Genomic DNA, 11,748 nt, shown 5'->3' with positions numbered 1-11,748 from the left:
CTCTAATCAGCTAATTAACTCAAAACACCTGCAAAGGCCTTTAAATGGTCTCTCAGTCTAGTTCTGTAGGCTACACAATCACGGGGAAGACTGCTGACGTGACAGCTGTCCAAAAGACGACCATTGACACCTTGCACAAGGAGGGCAAGACACAAAAGGTCATTGCTAAAGAGGCTGGCTGTTCACAGAGCTCTGTGTCCAAGCACATTAATAGAGAGGCGAAGGGAAGGAAAAGATGTGGTAGAAAAAAGTGTACAAGCAATAGGGATAACCGCACCTTGGAGAGGATTGTGAAACAAAACCCATTCAAAAATGTGGGGGAGATTCACAAAGAGTGGACTGCAGCTGGAGTCAGTGCTTCAAGAACCACCACGTATGCAAGACATGGGTTTCAGCTGTCGCATTCCTTGTGTCAAGCCACTCTTGAACAAAACACAGCGTCAGAAGCGTCTCGCCTGGACTAAAGACAAAAAGGACTGGGCAGCTGCTGAGTGGTCCAAAGTTATGTTCTCTGATGAAAGTAAATTTTGCATTTCCTTTGGAAATCAAGGTCCCAGAGTCTGGAGGAAGAGAAGAGAGGCACAGAATCCACGTTGCTTGAAGTCCAGTGTAAAGTTTCCACAGTCAGTGATGGTTTGGGGTGCCATGTCATCTGCTGCTGTTGGTCCACTGTGTTTTCTGAGGTCCATGAAGGACGTCTACCAGGAAGTTTTAGAGCACTTCATGCTTCCTGCTGCTGACCAACTTTATGGAGATGCAGATTTCATTTTCCAACAGGACTTGGCACCTGCACACAGTGCCAAAGCTACCAGGACCTGGTTTAAGGACCGTGGTATCCCTGTTCTTAATTGGCCAGCAAACTCGCCTGACCTTAACCCTATAGAAAATCTATGGGGTATTGTGAAGAGGAAGATGCGATACGCCAGACCCAACAATGCAGAAGAGCTGAAGGCCACTATCAGAGCAACCTGGGCTCTCATAACACCTGAGCAGTGCCCCAGACTGATCGACTCAATGCCACGCCGCATTGCTGCAGTAATTCAGGCAAAAGGAGCCCCAACTAAGTATTGAGTGCTGTACATGCTCATACTTTTCATGTTCATACTTTTCAGTTGGCCAACATTTCTAAAAATCCTTTTTTTGTATTGGTCTTAAGTAATATTCTAATTTTCGGAGATACTGAATTTGTTTGTCAGTTTTAATCATCACAATTAAATGAAATAAACATTTGAAATATATCAGTCTGTGTGTAATGAATGAATATAATATCCAAGTTTCACTTTTTGAATGGAATTACTGAAATAAATCAACTTTTTGATGATATTCTAATTATATGACCAGCACCTGTATAAGGCTGGAGCAACAAAGACAATACTTGTTAGGTTTGGTCTTTTCACCGCATTTTCTGACAATGAGAAAATATCACTAGACTTATACTTTAAACTTAATTATTAACAGTTTAAAATCAACTGACCTGAATGTAGAAGTTTGAGAAAAGGATAATGAGCGACACCATGTAACTTATTTGAAAGCACAGCCATCCCATGGGGAAGCCACATGGCCATATGACTGCACACATCGTCTGGGACACGGTTAAAAAGAATTGGATCTGTTGAGGAAACACGACATGCAGAAACAAACTAGAGTGAGAAAGTGACCCACAGAGCATTTACAAACGTAATAATTGATCCAGGACCTAAAATATCTTCTGGACAGTAAAATTGCCTGCACTGTGTTAAAACTAAAGTGTCCAAAAAAAGCTCCCAAGATTTAAATATTAACATCAGATCCACAATGTAAAGTGAATATAACAGTCATCACATACAAACCAAAGAGCGTATCCGAAAAGTATATTTACTCTACTGTTCATAAGTAACAAGTGTTGAGGTATTTTACTTTACTTCTTTTTAATGCTACTTAATATTTCTACTTCACTACATTACAGTGGCAAATATTGTACTTTTTACTACACTACATTTATTTGGCATCAATAGTTACTAGTTACTTTACAGTAAGATTCTTCATACAAAGCTCTTATTTTCTTTAATAAAAGCAAAATCTCACAGTGCAGTAACAATATTTTTCACAATTCTTGCACAGCAACCTGCCTCATTCTTTCTTGTTTCATGATACACTCTCCCTTTAAGAGCAATTTTAAAACCGAGTGGTTTAAAATTAATATTATATATAATGCATACTGAGTTATTTTACTTTTGATACTTTTAGTCCATTTTGCTGACAATATATATATTTTTTAACTGAAGTAAGCTTTTGAATGCAGGACTTTTGTTGCCAGTTGTGGTATTACATTGTGATATTGCTGCTTTTACTTAAGTAAAGGTTCTGAATACTTCTTGTACCACTGAGAAGAAACTAGAGTATGAACCCACCAGCTGGAACTGTGTGATGTACTTCTTCCACCAAAGGTACGGCCGCATGGCTGGGATGGCTGAGAGGCCGTAGTAAGAATACATCACAACGTGGACCAAGCTGTTTAAGGAAGCACCAAAGTACGCTGACGAGACACAGATGAGAGATACAGGAAGTCATTCATCTATAGCAAGCAATAACGGTCTGCTCTGTTTGGAATAATTGCTACAAAGTTCATTTAAAATTAATAGACGCCATTAACAGTAAAGTAATACAGAAATAATATGGTGAGCATCTGATAAATAATAAAACATGTTTATATGTCAGAAACCGTACATTATTTTGAGTCAATAGTAAAAGGCACAGAGGATTTTCCGTGTAAGAAAATTGACAACTTCCTAACATTTTTCATAGTGCAGCACTGTTCAGGGTTAATAAGTGTCACTTTGTGTCTGTTAAGGCTTTGTGGGGAAAACTGTCTGTTTTCAGGGCTAATGAGTTTAACATTAGCGCACTGGAATGATTTGAGTCACTGGAGGGCAAAGTTGTGTTAAAACACTCACAATGGCCGCAGGGTATCCAGTTCATAACGAACCACCAGATATTCAGCATGCTAGCGTGGTGGTAGATGTGGAGAAAGGTGATCTGGCGATTATTCTTCCGTAGTATGAAAAAAAAGGTGTCCATGAACTCGATGAGCTTGGAGAAGTAGTACCACCACAGGACTTTTATGACCTGAGAGGAGACACAGCAAAAATAAAAAATGTTTAAGGATTTAAAGAAAAGGAAAGAAATACTTCCTGTATATTCCTGAAGAGAACAATATACAATACAGAGATAAAATGTTAGACAGCAAAAGTGCAAGAGTTCTGCCAAAATGCCCCCATACACACAGTATTTATCATACAAGGTGAAAGCAATTTGTAGCAGTGGCTCATTGAACTTTTTATTTAATCACTGCAGAACTGCAAAGCCGTGCACATTTCACTTGTTTTCACCTCAAATGCAGAGGGACACTGAAGAGAGTCATCATGATGACAAGAGTCGGATTAAATTGACTCCCTGTCTCTGCAGCTTATCTGCTGGGATTTACAGGTACTCGCTGATGGAAATCAGAGCAGTAGATTTGAAAGAAAAAACACACATTTTGCTTAATATTATATTCATTCTAGCTGTTCGGTAACTTGTATTTATGCATTTACTGTACTGTTTATCATAACAAGAAACAGACTGGGAAATCATGTGCTTTGTAATGAAATGATGTAAAAGATGTGATCAAATTAAAAAAAACATACAAAGGCTGCACAGTGTAAGTCTGACTGACTCACCTTTTCATCCACTTCTGGTGAACTGTGAATGTTCTGGCAGTAGAAGTTGTAGCCACCATGCCACACGGTGGTAACAAGCTGAAGAAAAAGCCATTAAAATGAATGATGAATGGATATTTGACCAAATCCTTGGAAAGAAAAGCTACACATGCTGTAATGTGACACTGCAATGCACAAATGTAAAAGTAAAAATCAAAAGATATGATGTTTATCAAATGTGACTTCCCTTTCCCTACAAGTAATAAATAAATGTACAAAGAAATGTACAGATAGTATTTCCAATAACCAGATTTGGTCTCATATCTTTTGGTGTCAGGTTGTAGTGACCGATCTTTAGCTGCTGACTGATTGGTTGTAAATATTTAATCTAATTAATAGTATAAACACCACAAGCTCACTCTACTACTACAATATAATGTATGATATGATGTTTAAAGGTTATTTTTAGAACATTTTAGCACATTGAGGTGCAAATGCAGAAATTTCTATTGGTAATAGTAACAATCTAACTCTGCATACCTGTACAATGATTATAAATGTTCTTTATACTTTCGCAAATTAAAATGATACTACAAGGATTTTTTTATTGCCCTTCCGTAATGTTGGTAACTTGTGTGAGGCAGATTTAAAAATACTGACTAAAATGTATGCACCCAAGGTCAGCTTTTATCCTGACATTCAGTTCCTGGTATGGGTCCAGCCTAAAAAATGATGGACCCCAAAAGGCAACTCAATTATCGATCCAGTTATTTGCAACATATCATACATGTACAGTTTTAAACAAAAATGTTACCATTTGACAACCCAAGTTGGCTCAACACACAATTAAACATGCACACAATGACAGTTTGCAACACGGCCTTTCTATTTGAAATTGGAAATTTCCAAGTCCTATCTGGAATCATCAGTGTTATTTTGTCAGACAAAAGCCATAAAATACAATATACGGCTGTGTATATAGCCTGCATTGGTGTAAACTCTGTGCCTCTTTAAAGAATAAATCTTAAAATGCACGAGTGTAGATGTCGTGGCTTAATGCTGATTCAGTAGCTCAATATACTGTAGATTCCTTCTGCAGTAAAATGTTTGATAAACTACTCTCAGAGCCAAGAAACTGCCACCAGTTAAGAAACAGCAACATCAAGTATTTTATCATGTGTGCACAGACATTAGCCCCTCAACCCCAGCCCCTCCCATCACCTTTAATCATAATCATTATGGGGTGAACCGCTGTGCCCTGGAAAGTTGACAAGAACAAAACTGCCCTGTACTTTGATTAACATAAGGTGGCATTGATTTTGGACTGCCAAAAGTTCACCCCATGTCCGGGGCATTGTCAGAGTACAGAGTTTAATGAACCACACAGCCAACAGTCCACTGGGGCCTTACGCAATGCAGACAGAAAGACAAGTAGCTTGTTCTACCAGCTGGATGGGGAGGAGAGTACAGATACTTTAGACTTAAACGTGTTCACGATGATCATATACTCATGATAAGTGAAGTCTGGGCACTTTTGCAACAGCTGGAACATCAAACTCAGCCCAGATGCTGCCACCTTTCTGAATAAGAATGCAATTTCAAGTTTGTTTACATCAGTGCATCTATCAAATTTCAGTTATTTAGTCAGCTGTTTATAAAAAAGCAGTTTTCCAGCAAACAATAGGGAGCTGTGTGAGGGCATATGAGGGATTTGACGGCTGAAACAATGAGCCTGTCAGCGTCCAGCTGTGTCCCTCTCACCCCCTGATAGCATTGTCTCTCAACCACAAGCCCGGATCAGAGTCAAGTGTCAAAGAAATACGCTTATTCGCATTAATGCTGAGAGTCAGATGAGAAGATTGATACCAATCTCATACTTTTCTGCTAAATATGAAGCAACAGCTGTTAGCTTAGCTTAACACAGAGAGATGAGCAAGAACCCCCCCCCCCAAAATGAGAAATGAGATATACTGTTAATCAATGAACTTCAGGTGAGCTGGAAGAAAGATTTTTTTTTACCTTTGGACAGAGCATTTTGTTGGTTTTTGTATGGAATAAACAAACAAGATTTAACATGTTAATTAGTCAGCTTTAGAGGTGCTGGTATTGGGATTTTGTTACCTTTGGGCAGAGCCAGGCTAGCTGGTTCCTCCTGCATCCAGTCTTAATGATAAGCTAACTGGCCGCTTCATATTTGAAAATGTGGGGGTCCGAGCACTGTGGCTCCTTTGTGCAATTCATTGGCACATTCACAAATGATATTTTGTGCTAATGCTCCTCTTAGGCTTTAGTTAGTTTTAGTTATACACACAGTGACGGTATTTAATACACATGCTCTGATCATCTAATAGTCACCTGATGACACCAGTGAAACATAAAGCCCACATGAGATTAACACATATACACAGATCATACAAAAACACATAAAATCCTCTTAGCACACAAGAATAACATCAGGACAATAGCCATCATATCTTATATTGCTATATCTAGATAGAGGTGCCTCTATATTCACAATAGCATTTCCCTAAAATATTTAGAAAGAGGAATCTATAATATCCAGCACAAGAATATTAAGCTACTAGTGCAGCTTTATATTTAACATACATATGTGAGAGTAGTTTTAATCTTTTCATCTAACTCTGGCAAGAAATCAAATTAGCGTCTGTTCCAAAATGTATGTAAAAAGTATTCCTTTAATTAAACATAAATATAAATCTGTTCATATTCAGACACTAGAGTTTTAAGTGAGTATACAGCTCTGTTTCAGGTCAGTTTCATCTTTGTTCTTTTATAATCTGTCTGTAGCGTAACGTTGCAAAGATTGCTTTGGCCTACTTAAACGCATCTCTCAGTGCCGAGCATTCTGTTTACCTCATAGAACATGTAGAAGGACAAGAGTGTGACGCCCAGATTGTAGAGCACCAGGAGGCCTCTGCAGGAGTATGGCTGTCTGTGTTTCATGTACTTGGGCCCCAACCACACGATCATAAGGTAGATGACTGTGAGTGCAAAGGTTGGTGGGTAGTTGTCAAGCAGCAGAAGTCCCCGCACCCGCTGATCTGAAATATAGAGATAAAGAGGCCTATTTTTACAGCTTGATCAAGAAGAGCCGATAAGGTGTCCTCATAGGTAACAGCAGATGAACTTGAAAAGTGAAAAGCAGGAGCAGGGCACGCTAAGGGATGTTTGCTTAACACCCAGAAAGGTTAGTAGAAAGAAGGTGAATAATCCACCAGCAGAGTTCTTGTGCAAATTCATGCAATGCATAGCATGTAATGAACAATTTGGGTCAAAGGTTTAGTTTTTCTCTTGACTGCAGTACTCTGCTGAGCTTTTACAGTAACTACAGTAATTGCAAAACTTTGGTAACTTACCTCTGGGACCCATCCATGTCTCTAGATAAGAGTTCAGTTTATGATTGAAGGTCTCCATTTGTCACCTAAAAACAGAATGCAGAATGAAAGCTAACTTACGTTAACGTCCGTTATGTGTTTTCCATCCATTTTGATGTTAAATTAAACACAATTAAAAGCAGCACAAATCCGTGTTTTGGCAGCTTAAGGGCAGAAAACCACAACGAGCTGAACATCAGGTGACTGATGTTCAGAGCAAATTAGCATTTATTCTTGTTTCTGGTCACCTGATGAATGCAAGTCTAATATTCACTCTCTTTTTGGCTCTGTTTTGGTCTCCACCAATTCCCTGGGGGAAATATCAGAGTCTTCAGCTGCTAAATGTTCCACTATGTTCAACAGCTAGTTGCTATCTTTGTCTGTCTGGCCATTTGGAGGTGAGCAGGCAGCGCACAGTGAGTTAATCAGAGCTTAATTGGTTGGAAAGAACAAGTGGAACGGCAGAGTGATAATTGTCTGTGAATTTTTCACTATGTGTTACAAATTTTACATTATCCATGATCATTCGACTCATCGTTTTCATAAAAAATATTGATTAGTGCAGCTTTAAATATGATAAGCTTATCATCTCATCTGCCTAAAAGAGGGCATAACAACAGTGTTCTGAAACTCTAAGTAGTGTGTAAATTTCACTTGTTGTCAATTTTGATACATGCTAATCATAGCAACATAAGACAGCAGCTGAAATCATTACTATTTTCTTACCACTGATGTTAGTTGGTCATTAGTCTAGTATTTGTCTAGTGTTACTGTCTTTTCACATCTGGTTTTATGTCTGTCTGTGCTGCAGCCTGTCCACCCACCCTCTCTAATACATCCCATGTATCAGATCCCTCACATCCATGTGATTTCAAACACAGATGAAATGTGGCGACTTTTCACTTTGTGGCTCAAAACAAGAAGCCGGCAGGCAGGTGTACACAGACCATAACCCCGTTGCTAGATTGCTGAAGGTAGTGATGATGTCAAAATGTGTAGATTTATTACCTCCAATGTGCTCAAGGTTTAAATAACTGCAGAATATTGTCTGACCCAGGCAGTGCTGCTACATGTACTTTGACAAAAACTTCTCCAAACCTTTGTGCATGTTCTCTTGCCAAAGCTGTCAAATTGTGGTGGTGCGTTGTTGTTTGCATCTGGTGATCCTGTACTGATTTAAACAACTGCCTGTTAGAGAAAAGTACAGTTTTTCTCTTTATTTTCCCCCAGATGTAGGCTTAAGTACTTTCCCCATAAACAGTTAATGTAATTTACAGTATAATTCAAGATTCCACCGCTGAGTCTGTGACAGTCATATCAACCCTGTGACATAAAGCAGACAGCCTGCTGTCTGAACATCTGGATGTTGGAGGATCATTATTATTACTACCAGGCGGTTTGTCCACTCTCTACTAGCGTGTCGTCAAACTAAGTATTAGAAAGTATTCTGACTGACATCTAAGCCTGGACAAACATGCTAAGTGTCATGTTTGTCAAAAGGTGGACATACTTTAAATCATACTTTATAATAGCACTGAACTTTCTCACACAAAGCCGTAAAACTTTGGAACAACCACTCTCTACCAAATCATTCTGTTTTTTTAAATGTCATGTAAAGTTGTGACACGATTATTCACACTGCCGAGCAAAAGATCCCTGCAGCTGACTTTCTTACTGTCAACCTGATAACTCTCAGGCAAACACTCTTTATTCATTATCACCCCAGAGATATTTGCACAATCCTGCAGGCCTTTATGTTGTTTGGAGGGCGCTGCTGTATCACTTCAGGCATTGCACAAAATGCCTCCTCGCAGCCACAGAAATCACAGTATGTCTGCGATATTTATTTCCACTGGCGTGTTTCCGAGCTATATGTTCAATTCACTCCGATTACGTCACAGACAGCTGCACCACTCAACAGTCTTTACACCTGCGTCTACAGCTGGAAACATAACACAAGACACAATATGGATCCTAGTCTGCTCTCTGTATGTCCTCCTTCCATAATACCTCCTTCAAAAATTAAGATAATATAATAAATAAATCTGCAGATGGGTTACAATCCTTTGACTCAAGTCAGATTTGCTTGTCTGAGGTCAAAGTAAAGCACAGCTTTACGGTATAACAGAATAACCCTAGACCTTACAGACAGAAATGTGAGTACATCTATCAAATTTAGCTAAAGCATCTCAATTCAATCCGCATGCAGCGCTTATATACGGTCATACGGTCATATGATATTGAAACATGACTAATGGAACTGAGGGGGCATACCAGTGACTTTGTTTACATGTATTCAATCAATCAATAAATAAATATATATATATAGATAGATAGATAGATAGATAGATAGATAGATAGATAGATAGATAGATAGATAGAGAGAGAGAGAGAGAGAGAGAGAGAGAGAGAGAGAGAGAGAGAGAGAGAGAGAGAGAGAGAGAGAGAGCGGTGTATTCTTAAATCCTGTGAAAAGTTCAATATCTGAAAAACTTCCTTGGAAACATTGTCATTGTGCAATATGTATCCCAGTTTACCAGATTTTGCATGTTATCCTAACTGCTGCCCAGCCAACAAATAGCATATTACTGATGGTCGCATTAGTCCATTATCACTTGTCTACAGGAGCAAAATATGGCTTACTCTGATCAACCCCGGGACATTACTATCCATGTTCTGATGATCAGAGATGCATTAGGCTTCATCAAACTTGATAATCTGAAAGGCCTTAATCAAAGCACACAACAGGAGACCATGTTAGCAGCCAGTCAGTGAGTCTTTGGTAGCTAAATGCTGCATAATACATCTAAGCAATCAGAGTAGGTGCTTGATCTTCCCAAAACACCAATGCACTGCACTTTTGATCAAAAATACACAGTGGCCCATCATCAGTGGTTCATTACTGCAGCTGAATAACTCAGAATGTCTAATATGTTGTAAAAGTTAAGGTTGGGTGATATGACAGTATATGCAATAATATAAATATATACGAGTTTTGGTTTTCCTTTTAAAATCTAGTATCAGGCCATCAGGACTTCTTTATTGTCATATTGGATTTTTAAATGATTTTCAATTAATGTGATGCTCTGCTTGTTTCTTATAGGTTATTTTAATCAAAACAGACATCCCATTCATCCATTTATTAATAACAGCTTCTCAACTAATTTATCCATACACGTTACTGTGAAGAGATATATCGATATTGTGATACAGAATTACATTTCCCATGATAGAGGATTGCATGCGTATTGCCCACGCCTAGAAAGAGTATATAAGAGAATAGTGTATACATATAAACATATTCAAAACAGTAGATAAGAAATAAAGTTAAATGTAAATATCTCATTTTGAAACTAAAACAGAAATCTGGGACCATATGTCTGGTAATATTATGCACTTGGTCAGTGCAAGTGTAGTAGGCTACTGTACTGTGTAGCCTACTGTATATTGTCCTGCATATGGCAAGAAACTGGAATTGTATAGACGTGTATTGAGAAAACTATATAGTGAATCAATACACGCACAGGTAATATACAGGTAAGTTCAATACATATATCAATAGTGAGACAATGGAAGGGATAATTAATAGTGTAGTGTAAAAGTATTTATATTTTAAATGGCTCTCCTGTTTCATAAAACAACAGTTGCTACTATCATCATTTAGTTGAATGCAAAATGTCCTGAGACAGCAACAGAAGCAAAATTCAAAAGTTTTCAGCAGGAAGTACACCAAGAAGTTTGTCACAATAGTGGCAACTATTAATCATAAACAGAGTTTAACAGCAATGCTGCTTCATCCGGCTGGCTTTGTCTTTAAAGTAGTAGGCTACTTTAGTGTTAACATGATGATCAGGCGGTATCGTGATCAATCATGACAAATGCATGGGAATATAGTGATAAATCTGCGTTCTGCCACTTACTTACACCACAATATTGTATAAAAAATATGTATCTTCGGGGTCACACGTGTAATCTAAACTGTGCTTTACGCGCTGTAGCCCACGGTATCATGCAGCAGCCCGGTCTCCAGTTTAACTAAAAGATTTGCGCGCTGAGCTGATCACGGTGGTTATCTCATTACATCATCCTCTAGTTTCACAGCTGAAACTTCCAGAGAGGAATTAATAAAAAAGATTTAGCACAAACATCGCATCCTGTCGATCGCATCCAGGCTGCACAGTGCCAATAGAGGTCACCGCTCCAGCATCACCCAAACCCGTCGCTTATTTAAACGCTGCAGACGCCATGCGCGTTGCAACCTCTTTTCAAAATAATATAATAGGAAGCCTTACCCTAAAGTCGCCCAGCCGCCCGGTAGCGTTAGACAAAGAGCGAGATGTTCAGTGTGGATGAAGAGATGCAGCTGTGTGCTGAGGATTGCCTACCTTTATAGGCGGGGAGAGAAAACGACTGTGTAACCTTGGCTGGCTGGCCGGTCTGAGCACAATGTGCAGCCTTGTCGCTCAGTGGAAAATAGTGGGAGGAACACGCAGGCTGGCCCATTGCCCTGCAGGAGGGTTACAGCCAGGAGGTGACCCGGTGTGTTGCAGCCACACACACACACACACACACACACACACACACACACACACACACACAGAGAGTCAAAAAGATGACATCAAGGCTATCTCTGCCTTCCTATAATTTGCAGTTAAATAGGCTATGACTCTTGTAAA

At 39.0% G+C, this 11,748-nt stretch overlaps 1 protein-coding gene across 1 annotated transcript in view; it reads right to left on the bottom strand.

Annotated features, from left to right (window-relative positions):
• Nucleotides 1-11,411, bottom strand: part of elovl5 (ELOVL fatty acid elongase 5) — a 46,308-nt gene extending 34,897 nt beyond the window's left edge. The window contains exons 1-7 of the mRNA XM_046070351.1: nucleotides 11,365-11,411; nucleotides 7,055-7,119; nucleotides 6,552-6,739; nucleotides 3,699-3,776; nucleotides 2,934-3,105; nucleotides 2,391-2,515; nucleotides 1,475-1,609 (exon numbers count right to left, since the gene is read on the bottom strand). Of these exons, the coding sequence (XP_045926307.1) occupies nucleotides 1,475-1,609; nucleotides 2,391-2,515; nucleotides 2,934-3,105; nucleotides 3,699-3,776; nucleotides 6,552-6,739; nucleotides 7,055-7,112 (756 nt within the window). The 5' untranslated portion in view covers nucleotides 7,113-7,119; nucleotides 11,365-11,411. The remainder of the gene's footprint in view (nucleotides 1-1,474; nucleotides 1,610-2,390; nucleotides 2,516-2,933; nucleotides 3,106-3,698; nucleotides 3,777-6,551; nucleotides 6,740-7,054; nucleotides 7,120-11,364) is intronic.
• Between the last annotated feature and the right edge of the window lie 337 nt (nucleotides 11,412-11,748).

The sequence above is a fragment of the Micropterus dolomieu genome, linkage group LG15 (genome assembly GCF_021292245.1).
Source record: "Micropterus dolomieu isolate WLL.071019.BEF.003 ecotype Adirondacks linkage group LG15, ASM2129224v1, whole genome shotgun sequence".
Classification (NCBI taxonomy): Eukaryota; Metazoa; Chordata; class Actinopteri; order Centrarchiformes; family Centrarchidae; genus Micropterus; species Micropterus dolomieu.
This window is presented reverse-complemented; position numbering and strand designations above follow the sequence as displayed.